Source organism: Mycteria americana, chromosome 16, assembly GCF_035582795.1.
Source record: "Mycteria americana isolate JAX WOST 10 ecotype Jacksonville Zoo and Gardens chromosome 16, USCA_MyAme_1.0, whole genome shotgun sequence".
Classification (NCBI taxonomy): Eukaryota; Metazoa; Chordata; class Aves; order Ciconiiformes; family Ciconiidae; genus Mycteria; species Mycteria americana.
The window spans coordinates 10,665,221-10,688,974 of NC_134380.1; the positions used below are offsets into that span (position 1 = coordinate 10,665,221).

General features: G+C 35.3%; 1 protein-coding gene across 6 annotated transcripts in view; it reads left to right on the forward strand.

Annotated features, from left to right (window-relative positions):
• HELZ (helicase with zinc finger) overlaps nt 1–23,754 on the forward strand; it is a 92,812-nt gene that overhangs the window by 47,282 nt on the left and 21,776 nt on the right. For 4 of the 6 annotated variants that reach the window (XM_075518521.1, XM_075518526.1, XM_075518527.1 and 1 more), the window contains 8 exons: nt 1,356–1,535; nt 2,065–2,169; nt 9,139–9,317; nt 10,880–10,998; nt 12,831–12,976; nt 15,509–15,656; nt 18,573–18,756; nt 19,719–19,947. In XM_075518521.1, the coding sequence (XP_075374636.1) occupies nt 1,356–1,535; nt 2,065–2,169; nt 9,139–9,317; nt 10,880–10,998; nt 12,831–12,976; nt 15,509–15,656; nt 18,573–18,756; nt 19,719–19,947 (1,290 nt within the window). The remainder of the gene's footprint in view (nt 1–1,355; nt 1,536–2,064; nt 2,170–9,138; nt 9,318–10,879; nt 10,999–12,830; nt 12,977–15,508; nt 15,657–18,572; nt 18,757–19,718; nt 19,948–23,754) is intronic. The other 2 variants (XM_075518523.1, XM_075518525.1) reach the window with 2 other exon arrangements.

Genomic DNA, 23,754 nt, shown 5'->3' on the forward strand with positions numbered 1-23,754 from the left:
AGTGACAATCTTTTCACTGACTTAGTTAAGTTTTGAGTGAATCTTACAAGGAAATAGTGTTTAGGAATAGTTTGGAAGTAAGCAGTGATTTCAATAAAAAGAAGGTAAGTCAAGTAAGCTAGAACTTTGTTTTCTCTGTTTTATGTCAGGAAATTTATATTTACAGAAATTTACATATTAGTTGTAGTTGATACAATTTATTTGTATAATTGTTTTATATTTTTTATATACATAAAGGATATATGTAATGGTTGTAGTTCAGTTTAAGTCAGTGTAATGAGCATGTTTTCTTCCATCTGGTGGCTTCGTTTGCCCTACCTTGAGATTCAGTACTTCTGACTCACTCAGAACTGTCGGTCCCTCTGTTTTTCTTCTATTTTTGTTTTATTCTATTAATTTCCAGTATTTCCTAGAGTCTCCTGCCAGCTTGTTGTTCATATGTGTCTTAAAAGTTAGGAATTCAGTCAATTCCCTCTTGATTTTACTCCCTGTTGCTAACTACTACTGAATAGAAACTTTCCCAGTCTGTAAGAAGCATAGTGCTTGTACCAAAGCAGATCACATTACTAAAGTATGGCCATATGTGCAGCAATGACAGGTGTTTTTTACTATGCATGTCTACTTTTAAATCTGTCAGTGGGAATATTAAAAACTGTGTCTACAAATCTTTAACCTCTTATGCTCATTGGAATTTTCTGAAAGCATCTTCCTCTTAATGCTGGTATCACTAGCCGGTTACAGCAAAAATCCTTTTTTTAGCCTGCTTTCCCATTAGAGGTATGTGCTTTAATAATCTCAAAAAAAAAAAAAAAGAGAAGTTTGTAGTTAATTGGTAGCCATTAGTTTTTAAATTGCTTTTGAATTTCATCGTAGATATTTTTACCAAGCCCTGGGGTTGTATAACTGTTGACTTTTAAAGCTGACAATGTAAATACTGCAGGGAAGAAACATAACTAATGTTACGTTTTGCATAGTAACAGTAGAAAATCATTGTATGTCTACTTGCTTTTGTTATCAGGTGATGGTGCAGCGTATACTTTTTCTAAAATGTGTACTATGCAGGTTAATTATAGTTAGGTGAGATAATGTAAATTGAGAACTAGTTAGATTCCTTTTGAAAAAAGCCCCAACTGATTTATTGCAAATATTATCAAAGTTTTGTGATTAAAGCATGTGATTGTTTGGCTAGATTTGTTGATTTGTTTCAGTGTGCCTCAGAATGACACAGTCAATATAGTAGTATATAGGGTCTTTAATTTCTTTAAAGCTTTTGAAATCTTACTTCATTTCATTTCTGACTGACAGCAGATTGTCATAGCTTCTGTTTTTAAACTCTGTTGCCTCCTTTTGTACAGACAATGGGATGAGCAGTTGGACCCTCGACTAAATGCTAAGCAGAAAGAGGCTGTTCTGGCTATCACTACTCCACTTTCAATACAACTGCCTCCTGTTCTTATCATCGGTCCCTATGGGACAGGAAAAACGTTCACTCTGGCTCAGGCAGTCAAGCACATACTCCAACAACAGGATACTAGGTGAGATGGGGCACTAAATAAGAGTGATACTTGATTAGCAGAGAAGATGTAATTTTTTACCTAAATTTAAGTGAAAGGTAGAAATACAGAATTTCCATCCAGCTTAAAAACAAACAAAACCCAAGCCATCCGTCATTGTTTTGAATGATAATGTAATTTTATAGTCTTAGCCTGTATTTTCCATTTAGAACAAAACTAATTAAAATTGGCAATATGTAGAATGACTGTGATTTGCTCGACATGGAAAGTTTTGCAGTATGCTAGATAATAAAAGCTGTTCCTTACTTAAAATCAAGTCTAGATTAATAATCACAAAATAATTATTGAAAAACTGTTTGAACTTTAAATCTTTTCATAACTGAAGGGTTTGAGTTAAAGGGCTGAATCATGCAAACTATGGTAGGTTAGTGACTAGTTCATTAAGACAAATGTGCAGGAAGATGGCCACTGTTTCCTTTTTTTTGTATTCTACTGCTTTGAATTGTTTTCTGTTTCTTCATTGCTTTTTTATTTGCACCATTTATTCCAGCAGGATTCTCATTTGCACCCATTCTAATAGTGCTGCTGATCTCTACATAAAGGATTATTTACATCCATATGTAGAAGCAGGCAATCCCCAGGCAAGACCTCTCAGGTATTTTTTTAAGGCTTATTATGTATCTGTAAAATACTATTCTTAAGAAAAGGTGTCTATAAAAAAGGTTAAAGAACTTTTGAAACATAAAAGCATATTGGCATTACCAGCAGTGCTTTTAAAAACATAGACTAAAAGGAACGTGAAACATTGTCAACATAATTTTGGGTCATTTGTTAAATAAAGATAAAGACATCCTTTTTTAAGCTTTTATTATTCTATTGATAAATGTGTCTTTCCTAATGAGCAAACTTTTGATATGCTCCTCTAAAAGCTACTATGATAAAATAAAATGAACTTTAATTGTATTTTAGTTCCAGAAAATTTTGACTCACGTTTACAGTGATAATTTGGAAACTGGGGCTACTCACCTGGCTTTTTGAAGAAAAATTTTGATGTCATAGGAGCTACATATTTAGAGAATCATGTGAAAGTAGTTTGGCCTCTTCTGATAAGTCAGTTTGAAGTCATTGTATATGTGGTTAAATGTACTTACCATGGGTGTTTTGTGGAAATTAGTTAAGGAAAAAAATGAAGCAGAGGTGGAAACTTCAAGAAAAAGGAGGGTAAACTTGCATACAAATAGTTAAGGAGGATTTATTTATGGGCAGAAACCCGCTTCTGGGAATATTTTGTGCACTAATCGTGATATATCATGTATACTGCTAGCTTGGTATATATTTTTTTAAATTATGGGCATCATTTTCTGAATGCCAATGTGTGAGTTTATTGTATTACTAAGAAAATTATTCTGTATGTTTACTTGCTAGCTATTAAAAGCCATCCTGGACTTACATTTTATGCAATGTCAGTAAAGCCAATGAAGTTATGTGAAAGGGCTAGATTTACAACAGGTGTAAATTCTTTTAGGTTTGCTGGCTTTAGTTGCCATGTGACATTTTACAGACACTGAGGATCTGGCCAAGGAAAAGAAGGCAGCTAATTTTTGAAAAGTTACCTTTGATCTGGTTGTATTTTAACACAGATTGTCTTAAGGTGATTTGTAAAGCACTTTGTGATGAAAAGCATTACGGTGTCTTAATTTTGCGGTGGGAGAAAATGTGTCTAATTGACACTTTCAGGAATATTGAAGTGTGATTTAACAGAGCGAGGAGTTAAAGTTAAATACAGTTTTATTGTGGCTACCAGGCTTTTGCTACCTTCTTTTATGTGCTGTATCCAACTGTATAGTCCAGTCTCAGAAATACTTTTGAAAAACATACATAAACAAAAGTGGTATTTTTCTTATGGTTAAAATATATATACATATTTGCCAAGAAAATTACAGCACATAATTTAAAAGTCACTGAATGTTTGAATTTAAGTATAATTGTCATAGTATTTGTTATGAATCCTTCCAAAAGTGCCGCTGTAGATTGTATGATATTGTTCAAATAGTCATGATACCTCTATGAAAAGTTAAGAGTTTTAGAAAATGGAGGCACCTCTGGAATTGTATATATATATTTATGGATCCACGAGTATGTATGTTTTCAAATAAAAAATACTACGTGTAATTGAGAAGCATATGTTGTCTGAAAGCTAACTGCATGTCGACCTGATCTGGCAGGCCGTGAAGGGTCAGTTTATCTGAATTGAAAGCTAGAGCTATGTGAGACTCCTACCATAAAATTAATTATGGATCTGTTACCTTTCTTACTGACTGTTGTGAAGATATATTTTCACATTAAAATCATTCCTGTTAGTTTAAACAGGGTGCGCTGAGCCTCTTGCAATATTTTAAAGGAAACATCAAATGGAGTAGAAGCAGTTAATTATCAAAGCTGGATGTGCTACTTGCAGAGTTTGATGTGTTTCTAAATGGCTGAACAGTTTGCTTTAGATTCTTTCCTTATTTACAAGTGATGAGTTGGCTGAATAGTATCCTTGCTAAAAATATTTCCATAGCTTAGTGGGGAACACCATAATATTTATGTTGTTTATAAAGAAGGAAAGCTTAATTATTTAACATTGACTGAGTACTGAGAACTGTGTAAATATTTCTGTAAATTTCTGTGGGTAAGATGTACACTAAATAAATTATCCTGTCAATGATGCGACATAAAAGTTTGAGGCCTAGAGTTTGGGGTTTTTTGTTTAAATATCATGTTATAAATTCATATTTTTTCCTAACAAAATAACTTTCTGTGCCCTTTGGAAAATGCAAAGTCAGAATGAACACTGAGAATTTATGTTGAGTCTAAGTTCTGCACCGAAATAAAATACCAATGAAGCCTGAAGGCCAAATTCTCATAGTCCTGACGCCCATAAACAAATTCATATCCAGAAAAAAAAAAGGCCCCCTGGGTTTGATTAGATGATTCAACTGTATTAGGGGCACACTCCAAAACCTGACTCTTTACTGAAGAAACTTGACAGTGAAACAATTTTGTTATACTTATGTAAATTAATGCAGAAGTGTTTCTGAAAGAAAAAAAAACCCCAACCCTAACCTACAGTTAGGAGGAGAGAGCCTTTGACTAAATGCTTCTGTTAGGTGCGAAGACACTTGATTTTAAGTGGGAGAAGCAGACACCTTTAGACAGTGAGTCAGAGCCATAAGAGGTAGTAATTGGCTCCTAATTTGTATACCCTTTTACTCTGTGGATGTGCTTGTCTCTCTCCATCAACTGCTAGAGTCTTCAGGAGGTAGGCTGCTGAGGTAGGCACTGTAGCTAGATACTTCAGATTATCACCATCTCCTAAAAACTCCAGTCAAGACCTAGGAAGCAGATAGCAGCAGTTTCTGTGTGTGTTTCTGGGCATACAGTGACTGAGGTATCTGCTGTTTATTACTATTATTTTACTTGCATATTTCAGATTTAGTTGTATCCATACGCTGGTTTTGTATGTAATACTAGGGGAAAAGGAAAGAGGTTGATACTGCTTTTATCTGTATTTTTAATATTTTTTATTTTTATTTATTCCTAAACATGTTATTGCTGACTATCTCAGCTGAAACCTCTCTGGTTCATTTTTTAAATACTTTGTTCATAACATACATATGTAAGTACTGCATGTAGCCTGAAACCAGGTAGCTTTAGTATGTGGCTACTAGCTTCAGGAGATACCCAGACTATAAAAATTAATCAATCAGAGCAAACCAGAGTTTGAATTTAAAAAAACCAACCAAACAAAAACCACCACCACCACCAAAAAACCCCCAAAACAAAAAACCCCAAAAAACCAAAACCCCAAACAAAACCCCAACACTTTTTAAAGGACCATTGCCCTTTTTTCCAAATTGCCTGGAGTAAAGTTCTCTTACTGAAAACGGTATTAATTTATCTTATCAAATGTTAGTTTGTAAAATAAATGCCTCTTTAGCCAATTACTTTTTATCTTGAAACTCTAGCTTCTATCTTATGCCATCCTCAAAGGACGATTGATTAAAAAGTTAAGTTTCAGGTTGTAAGACAGGTTCTTCACGTGTTTTCTGCATCCCAAGGAACATACTTGTTCGTGAGAATGAGCCTCTCTTTGGAGGTGGATCAAAAGAAATGGAAGCAGGAAATCAGGTGCTTTTAAGGTTTTCTTTAGGGTTCTTGGGACCACTTAGATTTTTTTTTTTTTTTTTTTTTAATGGTCTTTTAACAGAGGCGTGAAATGAGACTGCTAGATTCTTTTTCCTCTACACTTCTGTGTTCTTTTTGCTTGAGGGATTTCAGGTGAGAAATAACTGCACAAAATCTGAGGAGCTGGGATTGGAGTTTATCCAAGAAGAGTTCTTGGGAGCACAGCCTGAAGGGATAATCCTGGCCTTTTTATCAAGAACTGGGAGGAGTTAGTGTTTTCCAGTGCAGAACAGGGAAAAGAAGTTTTGAAGAACTTAAATTTAGCCCCCATTCACTTTGTTGTAAGGAGTCATGAGAAGTAGAAGTTGCTTTTGTAGGACAGGAGTGCAAATGAAACTCTGTTTAGCCTCCCTCAGAGGTTCTGATGCTAGGCTCCCCATTTATTAACTTTTAGAAGTGTATTTTAAGTGATTTAGGAGCAATCCCAGCCTGAAACATGAACAAGGAAATGATTGTGAATCTTAATTACTGATATAAATTCACTACTTTTGCAAATAGTCTATTGTACGAATTGATACCTTGATGGAAATTTATCAATGGAAGCAGAACACGAAAGATTAGGAAATACTCAATTTGACTAACATTTAATAGAAATACTTGAGCAAATTTCTTTTTTGATGTAATAGCTGGAAAGCTGATGGAAACATAGATAGGTTAGCTGACAGTTAAAATTAAGGCTTTTGTTCTAGATATCCAGATGCCACATTTAGAAATAAAGGTGGTATGAATTTCCATGCAAAATGCAGCTTCTGTGCATGTTAACCCAGTGTTAGTAAGTACAGTGGATATATTCAGTGCTTTTGTTTGCAGAAGATTGAGACCCTAATCTATAATCTTCCAGGATTTCCATTTCAATGTGGTTCTCTATGTATTTGCTAGTAATTTCACTGCCTGTGATTTGGGTAAACCTTAGCGTTCAAGGTTTTAATTTCTCCAGAATTAAAGTCTTGATGTGAGGCACATGATGTGAGAAAATATCCTCTCACGTGAGCTATGGCTGGGTTTTGGTTTTGTAGCTGCAGGTTTTGCTCATCTTCGTACCCATAGTGGCACACTAATAGAATGTGTTGCAGGTACTAATGAACGTTTTGATTAGTAACTGCCCGACTCTGCTGGCATTCAGGTACTTTGCTTGTGCAGGTATTAAGATTAGAAGGTTAGTCGCTTGTTTGAAGTTAAGGGTATGTTGCAGGGTGCAACGTTATGATTTGTGTTAAGCTGGTAAAACCCATTTTTGTAATGGGTTCCTCTACCTTTAAGAAAAAAAACCCCTAATAATGAAATTACAGGAGATTTTATTAGCCCAAACTGCACCTGAGAAAGAAATCCCTTGTTCGGTGTGGCTTACTTATATAATGATATTTTTGAAGTAGTTACATCTGTCAGGTGTTTTTATGCCAGAGGTGAATAATAGCTCTGGGATACCTTTTTGATCTCACATCAAAATAGAAGAAATTAATGGGTAAGCAGCAATCCAGTTTGAAATGCTGTCAGCCAATCTGTGAGTCACACATAGTTGAATTTTTGTAATAAAAGACAGTGCATGGTATAAGAATGTCTAATAACCATAATGTTTTGCATTTCAATAACACCTTTCATCGAAGAATCTCAAAGTGCTTTACAAACATAAACTCACAATAAACTCATTAATCCTCACAGTACTCCTGTGAGATGGTAGGTAAGTATTACCCTCAGTCAAGATTGAGAAACTGAATCATATAAAAGCTGACTGAATGGCTGGGATAAATAGAGCAGTGGTTGGTTATCTTGCTCCTACTACCTTGTTCTAGCTATTAGGCCATGACTTTGTGTTGTTACATTGATGTAATAACAGTTTATCAAATAAAGCTTATCAGTTTGATGGCTGATAAGAAATAAATATATTGGGGTGACATTAGAAGGTTCTTGTTCCAAGAATGACTCAGGAGTGTATTGTTTGCTCCTGCCCTGAACGCAGTCTTAACTGGAGTTACCTTTGGACGTGAAGTGTCAGTTTGGGTTGGTTGTCTTGTCAAATTGAAAAGCCATTCAGAATACTGCAGTGTGTTTGCACCTCTTTGCATTTCATTTTGTGCTTATTGTCCAAAATGGACATTGTAGTTTCACAAACCAAATTTATTACAATCCTAATAATTGTTTCTCTCACGTTATATGGAACTGAGCTGTAATTTTCAAACGTGGGTGGATATGTGATATCCAAAGTCCAGCCAGTGCAATCACGTTTTGCACTTAGGTGCATGATTACACTTTTCCAACTATTTTATTAATGATTTGGGATTTGTAAGATGGGCGCAAGAGAAATTAATAAGAAGAAAATAAATAATGAATAGATAAACCAAACAGCATTAAATCCTATATTTAGAACTGAAATTAGTTTAAATCATTTCATCTTAACTTGCTTTGGAAAGAAAATAACTTCAGTTCTAAAGATTAGTATCTGTAGAACAGTTTCCTGTAGTTTTAAGGTTCCACTTTAGATTCACAGTTCTTACTTGATACAGATTATATTTCTGAGGAACACTCCATAGAGAAGCCCTTTGACATCTTTATCCAGATGCTCAGCTGGTGTGGTTTGGTATATTTCTATATATCTCTGTGGAGTTATATGTACTCTGTTTTCTGGGGCATACTCTTTGTCTCTTCCCTGTTCCTCTTCCATTTAGCTAGGGTGGCCGTAACATGTCATCACTTTTTAAGAAAAACTCATCATTGATCTCATGATATGGTGATTAAAATTATCTTATGTGTCATGGAAAGATATTTGAAGTCCAGCGCTTTGCTGATAGTGTCCCGATACTTTAGACTCTAGCCATCCTTCTTGGCACTATTTTCCCATTCTTTTCTACACTATATCATAATTATGGCCCTGCATGATAAAAAGATGAATATACTTCCTGTTTGGTTCTGAGAACTCAGAAGACATATGGTATGTGTAAAAGGATGTACAGGATTTTATTAATGTCTTGTGAAAAGTTTTTTAAAGATCCTATGGCTGCAGTTAATGAAATGTGCAGACCGCTGCAGCTCTGTCAGTTCCAAGACTATGGCCTATATTTATATTTCAGCTGAGGAAATATTTCTTTAAAATGAGTTTACTGATAGTTTAAAATGAAATACATTGATGTGATGGTCACAGAACTTAAACGTATGAAGAATTTACAGATTTGCATATGTGAATTAATCCTTGATAACCGTTCATGTATGTAGTATTGCACTGCAGCAAATAATGGAAGGTAAATTCAAGACATTTTAGCATGTAATTCTGCACAGTTGTGATATTTTGCTTCCTGAAGATTACTTTTATTTATCAGAAACCAGAATATTAGCATTTGAAATATTAGGCTGTCACTGTGTTCAAACTGTACAGAAAATAAGCCCGCTGTTTCTTTTCTAGGGTATATTTCAGAAATCGCTGGGTAAAGACTGTCCACCCAGTTGTGCATCAGTACTGTTTGATTTCAAGCACACATTCCACCTTTCAGATGCCACAGAAAGAAGACATTCTTAAGCAACGAGTAGTGGTTGTTACTTTAAATACATCACAGTATCTATGTCAACTGGATCTTGAACCAGGTAAGAAAATTTCTAAATAACAAGTGTCCATGCTTTGAGAATTATCTTCCTCTTACCAGTGTCAGTTCCTTACCCAGTTCTTTGAACTGTTAAAATATAAAGTAAACAATGATAATCTTAAAATGGTCTTCTCTTTTTTTTTATGAATAAATGTTTATTACAAAGCTATAAACTGCTGGCATTCAAATTAACCTTTTGCTTATTCTGTTTTTTCCTTATTAAAAAAAAAAAAAAAAAAAAGAAGCATTACTCTCTATGATGTGGTGTTTCTGAGATCCAAGAGGGAAAATTCTGTTTGAGATTCTGACTTTGAATATTATGCTCATTAAGGTCATTACTCAGTGGAGCATGTAAGCATAAATACACACAGAAAGCTTTTTTCTTGTTTTGTGAATTGTTTAGCTTTGCAAACAACTCCCACACATACAAACCCATGCTATGTTAACGTGATACTTCTAGGGTTGTTTTCTAAACTGAAATATATTAGACTGATTTTTGGGGGCAGAGGCTGCTTAGGGTTTATTGTTTTCTTGATCTCCAAATGAAATCCATCTGCTTTTTGGAGAATGTGGAATTTCTTTATGGTAATTTTTTATGGCTACGTTTAGGCATTTGTTGCAATAGAGAAAACTGACATGTAATTTATGGTAAACATTTTCAGGTCTTTAGATGGAAGTAACGGCTTTGTTTGGCAGTGAGCTGTGTACAGTCATGCTATAGTAATGTGTGTGCAGCTGTATGAAATTAATATTTTCCAAAGAAAATTGCTACATTTTTATGTATAGAATCTTAATTGAGTGTTACACCAAGTCCTCTAATACTTTGTTTTAAACCTTAATATATATCAGTGTATAAAAACACTTCTCTTGTATAGATATCCTGAATTTACATTTCATAAAATAAAAGTCTACCATGGCCCAGTTTTTTTCAAGTATGTGTTATCCAGTGCATAGCTTCCAACACCACCACCCCCTACCCCCAAGAAACCTTTTGGTCCGGTAGTATCATAAGATTGAATTTCAAATTCTGTTTCCCCCCCCCCATTCCTTAAAGCCCATAACCAGCAAAGTGCTCAGGTATGTGTGCAATTTTAATGGGAAATTTAGGATATAAAATAATTAATAGGACTCAGGTACATGAGGAAGTCCTTTTCATTGTCATTGTCCAAAGCTCTTCAAGCCTCATGGTGATGAAAAGACTTTCAGATTTGAGAAGCCTACTGACGGAGGTCTGCCAAGAGACCTTTCCTCTTGACATAAGGAGAGCTCAGATAAAACGCTTATTTAACTTCATGTATATCAGAAGAGAGAGGCAGATCTGTGGGCTACTGCTAATGTCACTGGCAATCAGTTGACCACTGTTGGTCATTTGATGGGTTTGAAAATTGTTTGTGTGGTTTCTAGTAGTTGCTAGAAATTAATTTGTATAAGCCATACTGAATTTTTTCTAGTTTTGCTTACTCTCAGAATACAGAACTTCTAGTACAATTTCTTGTATTGTTATCACTGTTTATTTTATCATATTTCAAGTTTCATTTATTTGCTGATATCTCTGTTTTACAGGTTTTTTTACACACATTCTGTTAGATGAAGCTGCGCAGGCGATGGAGTGCGAAACTATTATGCCTCTAGCATTAGCTAATAAAAACACAAGAATTGTCTTGGCTGGAGACCATATGCAGGTAAGAGCTATAGAATTTTTCAATTTAAAGTGCATATATATAATAATTTGTGTTTATATATTTAAGGTATTTATCTACTCCAAATTTCTGTGGTATGTGAATACCTCATAATCTCTAATGTAGCCTCACAATATTTCTGCTAAGTGAGAATATGCTGTTGTCTCCATTTTACGGTAAGGGAATTGAGGCACAAAGCGTGTGAGTTGTCCAAGGTTACATAGGAAATCTGCGATAGAACAGACTTGGGGCCGCTCAACCAGTGAACTATATGCAAGTAAAATTTCATTTTAAAGAGGGAGATGCATAAATTTTAACAGTCATATAATAGATGCAGAAGCCAAGGAAAGTTCAAGGGATATTATTTGCATAAGATATGGGGATAGTTATGATTACAGTCAGGGTAGGAGTTTCTCCTACTTTTTATGACTGATAGTCCCTATTGATTTCTGAAAGAATTGAAGAATATGGAGAATGTGTATTATGATTTAGACAACTTTTTTCTATTAGAAGCATCATAATCTGGTAAGGATTTGAACAGGTAAGAAATAGGAAATGGAAGTTAACCAGTGCCTTGATGTTACTGCGATGTGCCTAGGAATTGCTTGGTTTAAAGAGTTTAGAAGAGTTTAAAATGCTGATTGTGCATGTCATTTTGCAGTCTGTAGGCATGAGAAAGCATGCTTGGAAAAGTCAACCGTACTTGCTTTGTTGATTTAGGCCAGATTTATTTGTTTTTATAGATTTGCCTTTAATTCTCTTGTCGTTTCACAATAGCAATAGAGTGAATGTTTGCTTTGTTATGGTAATAAACTTATAGTAGTGTTGAGACCTGTGATTTACTACTACTACGTGATTTCAAGTCATGATCATAGTAATCCCAAGGACTGGGATAGTGCTTTTTAAAAAGCACTTTTGAGATCTGTATTTAAGAGATCAGAATTCTTACCACTTCAGGCTAGATCGCATCTGCCTGGTTGGATGGCTAGTCTTGACTTGGCCTGTGTGTCTCAGGCTACATGTGAAAAGAATTGTTCTATAGCTCAGGTTCTCTCAGAAGCTACCCTATGATGTATCCAGTGTTTAAATTTCTAAAACTAACACTTATCTGAAGTGAAACTCAAACTCAGAATCTGAATCATATGTATTCAGAATGACAAAATGGATTGGCTTAATTCCTACATCTTAAAATTTTATTTTAAAAATCTTTTTTCATTGTCTTTGGTTCTATTTTTCCTGCTGTACTAGATGATGTTTTTATTGTTAAACAAGCCCAGTAGTAGTTTAGTGTAATAGTAACTAGGCCACTTGGGTTTTAGTTTTTCCAATGACTTTCTATTTAAGTTTTAAAAATTGTGTTACAAATTTCTGTATTTTCTGATCTGTACTATTTGTGGTATTAACTTAGCTGTAAAGTGCTTGTCAGAGTAATTGTGTAATGTCACTCAAAACACAGTTTTGGTGTGGGTGTTTGTGGTTGTTGGTGTTTTGGTTTTTTTTGGGGGGGGGGGGGGGGTGTCAAACAGCTCTCTGCTTTGAGTTATTCATCCGTGCAAGCCACAAAGAAAAAATTTAGATACAAGGATACTTCTCTCCTCTTTACATAGTTACTGAATGTTTTATTGTTCCTTTAAGAGCATACTGGTCTTTTGTCACTTTTACAGTAGGAATGGGCATTTCTATGGCATAGCCATGGTATATGCCTTCCAACTATGAATGTACAGTAAAAATAAGGTTTCATTTTTGTTTTGATGCAAAATACATATGTTGGGAGCATGAAGTTTCAAGTCCACATATTTAGTTACATTTTCTTTGTATGTGTGTGTCTATTACAGCTCAGTCCTTTTGTCTACAGTGAATTTGCCAGGGAAAGAAACCTTCATGTTTCATTGCTTGATCGGCTCTATGAGCACTACCCTGCAGAATTTCCATGCAGGATCTTGCTGTGTGAGAACTATCGCTCCCATGAAGCTATCATCAAGTAGGTGTGAACTTTTTCACTGTATCATGCTTTTCTTTGACTGTTGTGAGTGAACAAAACAACTCTGAGCCAAGCTCAACTGAATGAAGAGAGAAGCATTACATGTTTCTGTAATGAAATCTTAGTTGTTTCAAAGTTAATTAGTAGAGTAATTTGTTACTAGGTTGAAATTTGGTCTCCTAGAAGATGCCAGGGGTTCAGTTAGTTGTATTACAGACCCCTCGTTCAGGTGGGGATGCTTTGGCTGCAAGACTTGCACACTAAGCGAAAGAAGAGCTAACTTCCCCTTTTTAACTGTTATGCAGTATATTATATAGGGTCTGTGTTTCTTTGAACTGTTTCGGAATTTTAGAATTACTGTGGTGGATTATCTTGGAACAGTAAGTTATGTGCAATGGAAGGAACGTATGGATATACAACTACGTACAGAAAAAAATAGGTCAAATTTTGGGCATGTTTCTTCCCTGTTGTCTTTTTTTATTACTTCTTTCAAGACATTAATCACTGGGTTTGCATTTTTATGCTATGATAAACTAACGGCTGCTAGACTAATGAGCTCATCCATGAGCTGTGCTAGAAAGAATAAGTGCAATCATGGGGAAAAATGCTAAAGTTTAAATCCTGGCTCAAATATGTACTGAGCAATATTATGTTGGTATCTAGTCATACTAATTAGGTTATCACTGTGTTCAAAGCAAAAGCAGAAGTATTTAAGTGCTCTGGGGAATCAAAAGTGAGAGTGTAACATATTTTGTTACACAGCTTGATCTGTCTTCATTTTATGGACTTTGTAATTATAGACTGAGTGATGCTAAATTTCTTATACATTTCTTGAAATTGTAAGTTCAAAATGAGAGGGAATGTGAAAAGGAAGGGATCGTTTCAGCTCTTGGTTAGAGATCGCTTCCATGAAATTTGCCTCAGATTATGAAAATTCACTTCAGCAGTGAATTCCTAGAAAGATCCACTGTGGTGAACACTGAGGTAAGGGTTGCAGAAGTACCACTGGGGCTAGTCGGCTGTCTAGTGAAAGTCCAGTGTGCCTAATTCCACTAGAAAGTATTACTGTGTGAAGTGAAACCTGCTAAATTCTCTGATGGTGGTCCATTTAGGAGATTGTCTCAAGTCTACTTTTTTTTTTATAATGTGGAATTTCCCCTGACAAATGGGACCATGGCACTTAAGACAGAAGTAAGTGTAGGAAGATGGTTCGTGGTGGGCTCATTAATCATACCTACCTAACTGAACTAAAGAGACCAAAAGAAATTAAGGAAAGAACAAGCTGTTAGTTCAGCCTGACTTTGGAGCTGTAATTGGACAAAACAGTCCTTGTAGAAAGGGTGTTTCATTGTTTAATGAGAACTCATTACTAAGAATTAATTTGCAGAAGAAATTGTTAGTTTTGCTCATTGGCAGCAGTGGACTGCTGCAACTCAATCCACAGAAGAGTTGCATATTCTTCAGGATTGTCCAGTGTAAGCCAGTTCTGGTCAGTAGTGGGCTGCAGTTGTTTGATGATGGTTCAGTAGCAGACTAGTTTCTTTAGCTTTTCCATGACCAGTTATTTACATCTTAAGCTACAATAGCTGGAAGCCTGGAAGAACTCAGTGGGCCCACTGACTGCACAGTCTTCTGCTTTTGTCTTCATGTCAGGCTGCATTCATGTTGCTGCATTCACAGAGCTATATCCGAAGAACATTAAGGTTGGAGGCTGAGCATTCAACAGTTAGATTATACCAGAATTCACTAATTAATGAAAGCCAGTACATTAGTTTAGCTCTACTGTGCGTGCAATAGTATACAGTACTATTGATAGTAATCTGCAGTCTCTTCTTGCTGGCTTTTTGTCTTGTTCCATTCAGTTTGCCTTCTTCCCTCCTGCTTTCCACCATGAAAGTAGTTCTTGCCTCATTTCTTTTTCAGTCAGCCAGCTTCTGTAATGCCTGCTGCCAGCAGAGGAAGTATGTTCTGGTTGTGTTTCTGATGACTAGCAACATAGATTGGTCTGGAGTAGAAGTCACAGAAGAAAAGCTTGCTTGGAAGCTGAACACTTGGCCTGCATTGTGCTCAGTTGTCCTGTGAAATCTTTAGTAGTCCATGTGAAATCTTTAGTAAATATGTCTTCCACATTCAACAACTCTTAACTGATGTAAGCAGGCTCGTTGTCCAGCAAGCCTGGGGAATAACCAGTCCCAGACAGCAAGTGTTCCTTTTGCCCAGTTCCAAGCCGCCAGAACATCTGAGTGAAACATGAGTGAGACTGTTAGTAACTCTGTCAAGCTTTAGATTAGAAGAAAATATTGCCTTTGTAGAAAAAGTGTTGGAAAAGCATATTTTTAGTGCCTTCTGCTCTGTCTGTAGTATGGAAATACCAGTTCAGAGAAATTACTTGAAGATGCCGAATAGTAATCAGTGGTTCTGTTTTCCTGATGAAGTATTTTGTGATTGCATATTTTATCAGTGAGATTTGCATATTTTATCAGTGAGCTCATATGTAGACTCCACATTTTATTCTGTTTTGCCTTGTTACAGTTACACATCTGAACTTTTCTATGAAGGCAAATTGATGGCAAGTGGAAAGCAGCCAGCACACAAAGATTTCTACCCTTTGACTTTCTTCACAGCACGTGGAGAAGATGTGCAAGAAAAAAATAGTACAGCTTTTTACAATAATGCAGAGGTAACTTGTCTTTGGCTTTATTCTTGATTGTTTTCTTAAAGCTCCCCTCCCCCCAAATTTATTGGTTTATGCTCAGTGGAGGTGGAAGACATAAATTGTCCTCTACTAGGAGAGGGGAACATGGAGTTTGCTAAACATGAAATAGTGAACATTGCAATTGTAGTAAACATTTCCACTAATTTATCTTCTTTTTTTCTTTGCAAATTGCAAGCTGCGTATAGTTCTCTCGGGCTCATTCTTCAGGATGTCTTCCCTGATAATTTTTGTGACATTCTGATGGTTGTATCTTAGCAACTGAGAGCAACTGCAATTTGAAGTAAAACTTAGATCTCTTTGACTGCTGTAGAAATGTTCCCACTCAGATAAGAGTCCTCTGGAGTAACATTTCGTGTTTGCTTTAATATGTTTAGGATCAGTATCTAACTGATCACGTGCAGATGAGGTTTTTTTTCGGTGAGAGCTTATTCTCAATACGTTTGTTTCACATAGATTTATTTGTAGTCTTCAAAAATTACTTTCATTCTCATTCCTTCCTGTGAGTTAAAAAAACCCAAAACCCACAAAACCAATCAGAAAACAAACACCCACCCCCCCCCCCCCCCCCCCCCCCGACTTAGTAATACTTTTCGTAGTGGAAGATGCCTTTTTCCAGTCACCTCAAGTCAGGGAGGGGTTGACCCAGCTCCTTTTTTTCCCACCAAAAAGATGTCTTAAGAAATGTCCTTGACATTTAAAGAAAAACAAAGAAATATCACTCATTTTCTTAAACTTATGAGGAATTTTAACCGAAGTTAGGTTGCCATTTAGCAGCAGTGTTTGTTATGAAGCACTGCAGAGCTGTCTGTGTTTCCCCGTGTTGATCATGGTACATTTAATCTGATGCACAATTTTCAACCTTTTTTGTTGTTGTTATGCTGCACTTGTTATGCATTCTTTGATGTATTAAAATATCTACTTAAATAAGAAGCTACAATGACTTCTGGACACATCACTGAAAAAAACTGAAGGCACCTGACTACTTTCATTAATCTACTTGGATTGCTTTGCCATTTAAAAAAAGTTGTAAAAAAACCTAAAAATATCTTCAGTGGCCAAGTAACTGTCTGAAAATTGTGAGTCATTAATAGCTACAGGCAGAAATGAAGGACAACAGCTGCTTAAACACCAACATGAAAAACTGAAATTTGGATCATGAGGGAGATTTTTTCTGTTTGACCCTTAATGGACGTTTGCATTGGGGCATCTTATGGTTCATTGGTGCCTATATTAGGTATTAATCAGGGAAAATACACTTTCCCTTTTTGGTCTTAATTCTAAAATTTCCCTATATGGTGTTAATTCTAACTACATATCCAGAAGCTATATGCTTCCAGAAAAGCTTGCCAAAATACCTGCAAAAGATCATTATATTTGTGCTACAGTTTTTATAGATAGCAAAGTTTATTCTAATATCCTTTGTCAGTAGAACTAGCTTTTAAATCCAAGAATTTATGTTTCAAAAAGCTATATTCAGGACTTGCTCAAAAAAAGCCACATATTTTCACTGCCCTCTGAAAATCTGAAATTATCAAAACTAAACTACTTGTGGCTTTTTAAGGATTAACAGGTTTTTTTTTCTTTATTAGTTTACTCCTGATTTTTTAAAATTCCTGAGTTTTTCAATAAACTGTGCCAGTTTAGATTAATTTTTAAAAAATATATACTTAAATGAGAATGTGTGTCATATAATCAGATCTTAGATGCTAAGAAGTCAGCATGGAACAACAGATTTTTAGCAGTTAGGAACTACTATGCTTTATACTGTTGTACATACCCATCGTGATTTATATCACTTTTCATGTTCCTGAAATGTCCATAAAAGTCCCTAGAATTCCCACTCACCAATTTGAAGAAGAGATAATATCAAAGCTAGGAGAATTAAATTTATTTTTAACACCCCCTTCCCACAGCCAAAGATAGCTGGATGAATAGGGAAGAGAAAAAAGTTAAGATTACTTCTGAGGTTCTTGTAGGAAAGACTATCTGCCTAGCTTCCATTAAGAGGCTGTGGTTGTGTTTGCAATGCTATAGGAAAACTGCATTCATCAATCATCATGCTTTAAATAGCTGGATAAATATTTATTGAATGACATATTGACATTTATTAAATGACATATTGAATGTAAATGTTAAAAAACCCAAACAAACCCACAAACCTTCCATAAAGTTATTCAGTAATACCTTCTGTAGTGCAGTATCTCTGTCCAGTGTGTTGAAACAGAAGCTACGATGCCTGGCGCTTTTCGGCAGGAGGTTACTTTAAGCCTGTCTCATCACAGGAGGAGGTTTTCAGTTTTATTACTCATTAGTCTTTTCAGGTAGCACGCTTTAATAGTATTTCATAAAGATGAACTAGCAGTTGATGAATAATCGGAAACTCCTGATGGTATCCTTTGGAATGGGAAGCGATTGTGCTCTTGTATGCATACTCTCTTTCTAGTCATCCAACTGTAATGTGACATATATAAAATCCAGAATAAAAATAAAATAATCCCTATTTAGGCAGTATATTTACTTATGGAAATTAAAGAAAGTATGATAAGAAAGGTCCTACTGCACTTGACATTTTTGTAAGAACATAAGCGTGGAAATTAAGGTTACCAATATAATTTCCCAGCTTGTACTTTAAAGGTGACTTTTTGTGGGCAAACTTTTATTTCAAGATTAAAAAAAGGTACTGTATAGTAAATACATTGTTTTAATAGATGATATTTTAGAGTATCACTATAGAATGCAATAGTATTATTGCTTGTTCAGTAAGGCTACGTAATACTGTTTCATGTAAATGTTTTAGAGCTTTAAAATGCAAATTCTCTTTCCATATAAAGAATGATTTTCAGTGGAGCATACTTTTAAGAATTCTGACTTTCTTTTAAGGTGTTTGAAGTAGTAGAGCGTGTTGAAGAATTAAGAAGAAAATGGCCTGTTGCCTGGGGCAAATTGGATGATGGCAGTATAGGTGTCGTAACACCTTACGCTGATCAAGTGTTCAGAATTCGGGCTGAACTTCGGAAAAAAAGACTGTCTGACGTCAGTGTAGAGAGAGTGCTAAATGTTCAGGGTAAGTAATAGTTATATGTCTCAAAGATATGCTAAGGAAGTGAAAAATGTGACTGGTGAAGTTAAGTAAGACTTACTAAAATAATCTTAAAATGATCAGAACAAAAGGAGAGCTGTGATATAGCCCATAAAAACCGATGTATCAAAATGAAACTGGCAAGTATGCTGATTAGATGTTGTTCCAACATTGAATACCAAAGCAATAAACTCATGGATGTGAGATTTATCTTTTTTCAAAATTAAGTTCAAGCTTACTTAAAAAATAAATTGATTGAGTGAAAAATGTGAAAACCAATGGATTTTTTCGTAAGGGGGAAAAACAGAGTTCCAAATAAAAAGTAACAAGGCTTTAGCCTCAAAATATTTTACTGATTTTTACATTTGGGGAATAGACTGTAAAAAGGGGTTCACAAATTTAGGTATTTGTTCCTGGAATCACATTGATAACAAGAATTTTGTGTAGGCATAGCCTGTTGCTAGGTTGCACTTTTATTCAGTAATAAACAAAGGAAGATAATAAAATATCTGAGTGACAGTGAGTAGTGAGTTCTGTTTTTTCATGGTAGATATTCGTATATTTGAGAAATTTTTAAATATGAAACAAGAATGTCCAGAACTTTTTTTTTAAGGTAGAACAAATAAATCCAAGTTTTGTTATTGGCTGATTGGCAATGTTGTAAAGATAATTAGCATTCCAGAAAGTTCTGGAGTGGTTAATATCAAGATGAAAAATAAGTTTTTTAAAGAGGAAATATTCTTGTAATAGAATATGCTATTTATAGTACATCTTTTAAAATTTTTAAATCTTATTATTCTTGCATAAAGCTCTTCATGTGAAGGGTAGCTATCAGTTCTTCAGAATATCTAGGTGTGAAATCTGGCTGGCAAGTGCAGTGGTCTGATTGTGTTACTAGCAGAAATAGCTACAATTATCTCAGCCATTTGTTTTTTGTTTCATTTTAGGAAAACAGTTTAGAGTTTTGTTTCTCAGCACAGTACGAACACGGCATACATGCAAACATAAGCAAACACCAATTAAAAGGAAAGAGCAGTTACTGGAGGATTCAACAGAAGACTTGGATTATGGTTTTCTGTCTAATTACAAACTTCTCAACACTGCCATTACAAGAGCACAATCCTTGGTAGCTGTGGTGGGAGATCCTATTGCTTTATGTTCCATTGGAAGATGCAGGTACTTTATATATATTCCTTAGTTTGTCAGGGCTGAGGATACTAGAAAATGTGTTTATCTATGACTGATGGACTTAGTAAAATGATGGATATTCTTTCAGGTGCCAAATAAGACACAATATATTTAAACCCTTAAAATAACTGTGTAATGAAGTTGAAATTCTTCACATTTATATTCATAGTAATACCATAAAGCTGGTAAAGCATTAGTTGTGTTCCCAACTCTTGCAGAGGCTTGAATCTGCAGGCATGATTTCAGCTTGTCCAAATGTGCTGCTGAAGCTCACCCCTCAGGCAGAGCAGGCAGTTGTAGCCCTGCGTAGAGTGAAGTGTCGGTCTCTGCTGCAGTAATTCCTGCGATGCCATCTACCAAGTCTGCTCTGGAGCTGGAAGCATGCAGTAGTGCCAGGGCCGCTCTGTCCCCTGATTAGCAAGTCTTGCTGACAGGGAAGAGAGGGGACTTTTTTTTTTTTTAATCATGGTGAAGAAAACCACTACAGGTGAGAGGCAGAGCATTTTAATATCCTGTACGGGTGGACAAGTCTGGCTTTTTTGTTGGTTTTTTGTTTTTCTTTTGTTCTGGTTTTACCTTCTTATCCAGAGTCACTGTGTCACCATGTATAACAGCCTACAGAGAAAAAGTGTGAGATATCTACCACCTGGTCATTGATAAACTGTCTTTTAATGTATTTATAGTTGCTCTAATTTTTACTTGAGAGTAACAATTGAAGATGCTTCATTTTATTTTCTGGTGGGTTTTTTTGGTATACCTGTTACAATTTTATATCTAAATAAAAGTAATATATAATTTGGAGTTAAAAATTGTGATGTAATGTAGTATTTTAAAGTTGAATATTATTACAGTCGTATGAAGGTAGAAGACTTGAAAACCATTATTTATGTTTTTATGTCTTCATGACACTAGGAAAAAATTCATTAAGATTTGAGTGAATTTTACTTTTCATAGACCTAAATGTGAAGAAATGTGAAAAATGCTAAGAGATGTAAACAGTGACATTAAGGATACCAAGTTCTCGTTCTTCAAAGGTTTCTTTTTCAATGGAAGAGCTGAAATGTTGAGATGATCAGAGATATACCCTGAGGCTTACTTCTCGAAGAGAGGAAACACTGCACTGACTACATTATTAAAATAAAGCTAAAAATATGTATTAGTTGTTATATCTATGTTGTATTCTACTTTCCTGAGCAGTATTCTTATACTGTATTGAAAATGGATGTGGTTTTCAAAGATTAGAATTGAAAAACCCAAATGGAAACCAAACCTTTGTTTACTGCATTTATGAAATATAACCTGAATTTAACCACTTACCTGCTGAGGACACATCAAGAGTATCCATACATTAATACGTGATCTACTCTAAACTGCTAATCACATCTTATTAAAAGAGAAATAATGGTTGTGGTTGTATTTCACTTTTCCCATTACCTGCTTGTTTTTTTCAGACGTGATCTGGTTTATGTAACTAACTGATGAGAGAGAGCTCTATGCCTCCCAAGCACTTGATCTACAAATGACGAGTGTCTATTACAGTCTGCTAGTGCAGTCTCTAGTTCATCAACTTATGCTGCAGAAATACATGACTTAGCTGTAGAGGTTGCCATGACTGTGCTGAGATTTCTCTTCTGGCTTGGTCAGAAATTACTCTTAGTTGATAAATTTTGCTTCTCTTCCCTACATTGGGGTTCAGGATGTGCAGTGTTACTTAAGTCAGAGAGTTAGTTAATCCCTAGTTAGTCTAGCTGGCACCTAGGACCATTATTGGTTTTCTAACCATCTGTCTAAATACAACTTTTGTTGGAGAATGACCACGTGTCTTATTCTCTCTAACTCTCAGTGAGGAAGATAATATCTTGAATTTTCACGTAAGCCTGAGTGTTGAGGTTTTAAATTAGATACCCAAAGGGGACCCAGTTTTCAAATGTGGGGGCTCAGCAGTTTCTCCAAGCATGGCTCCTTCAAAATATCTGAAATAGGGCATGCAAAAACTTACTAAAATAAAAGTATAGGCTATCAGCATGGTACATAAGTTACAGGCTTGGCAGTTAGGAATCGAGTTTGCCTTTTGAAGACCAGCAGCTGTTTATATATGTATAGCTGTTCAAAATTATAAAAGAAAAAGATAATTAAGAAACAAGGAGCACTGGAGCTTTATTGAGATGTATCTCAAGCTTTCCCTTTAATACACCATTGTCTTGTTTCACTGAATAATTGAACATTCACTCTTTGAAAATAGTGCTGGAGGGGCTCAGGCATGCTGCTAGAAAGATGGTTCTTTTTTAGTACAACAGGAGTATAGAAGTCTGAGGGAAGTGACATTTCGTTAGGAAAAACAGACCTCAAAAAAGTTTAGAGAGTACTTGAATTTTATGAATATTCTAATACCTGTCAAAATGAGTCAAGACTCTGTAATGATAGTTGTGGAGAGCTTTGTGAAGTATGCCCAGGGTAATCATTACATTTCTGTGTGTTACGATCGGACTAGACAGGGCTGTTTTGGCAGACACTCCCTTTAAACTCCAGAGCACACTGTAAGACAGAGACAGCAGTATTTTATTCTCTGTTCTTACACCCCAGTACAAGTGTTCCATGTGTAGAGAGACTGCGCTGGGCATTTTAAGCAAAAGTGGATGGGTCTCTGGATTTGTGGTACTTGGCACTGGGTTTGGTGACTGAATTGATTAATCAGAGGGAGTTCCATCATTAAAGCATCCCAGTCAAGTATTTCATTTTGGTTTTTAATCCTCACTTAAAACCTGGCAAGACAATTTGTCTTACAGCGAAATGCAGAAAAAGGGCTTGCACCCTGAATTTTAAAAGAGCATTTCTTGCCTCTATAAAATCACCAACAGAAGATGGGCTTTTAGGGAAAACTATTTTGAATTCTTAAATACATCAGTAACATTACACTATTCTTGCAAGAAAGACATTTATGCTTGCAAAATGTGACACTGCTGTTAAAATCAGTGCGCCATAATCTCTCATTTTACAGGTTTTGGGAAATAACAGTGTTTGCATATAGGCCAGACCTTATTACTGAAGGGTGAACTAGAATGAGTTACAGTCAAGCATGCCTTTAAGATCATTGTCTTTTTAATACTCTTTTTCAATAACTTTCATTACTCTCGATTTTTTGAGAGAGAACAGCTCAATGAGTTTGGTTTTTTTAAAGTGACATCTTCAGACCTTATTTAAATATCTTTTAAGCTTAAGTAACTTCACCAAAAAAGTTCCTTTGAGGTTAAAAAAAAAAAAATCATCATTATAAGTGTAAAATTTTTGTATAGATCCTGCTGTGGACCTTAAAAATGTAAAGACTTTTTTATAAGCAATAAAAAGACATGTTATAAGAAAGCAGAAGACAGGTAGGAATGTTCTTTTATTACATGGTTTAAATAACCCCTCCACCCTCCAAAAAGTTGGATACAGAATTTTCATAGAGAAAGTCATGTGTCATCTGATGGATGCTTGACATTTCTTCTGTATGTTATAGAAATATGTGACACGCAATAAAATTTATGGTTTTATTTGTTTTCCACCAGAGGATCTCAAAGGCCCTCTAGATACTCCTGACATGTTAATCTTCACGCAACTCTGAAGTGTTTCACAAGAGTAGTTTTGAGGGTATATCTTAACTTTGGTATTTGTGACACTGGAATTGAACGATCTGCTTAAATTCATAGAATCTTTTTGGCATCTTCTGGGACTGAGAATCTATATAATCCCCGTGACTCTTTGAGATTTAATAAATTCCATAAATCACATGCTTTCCAGAATTTTAAGCGTTGT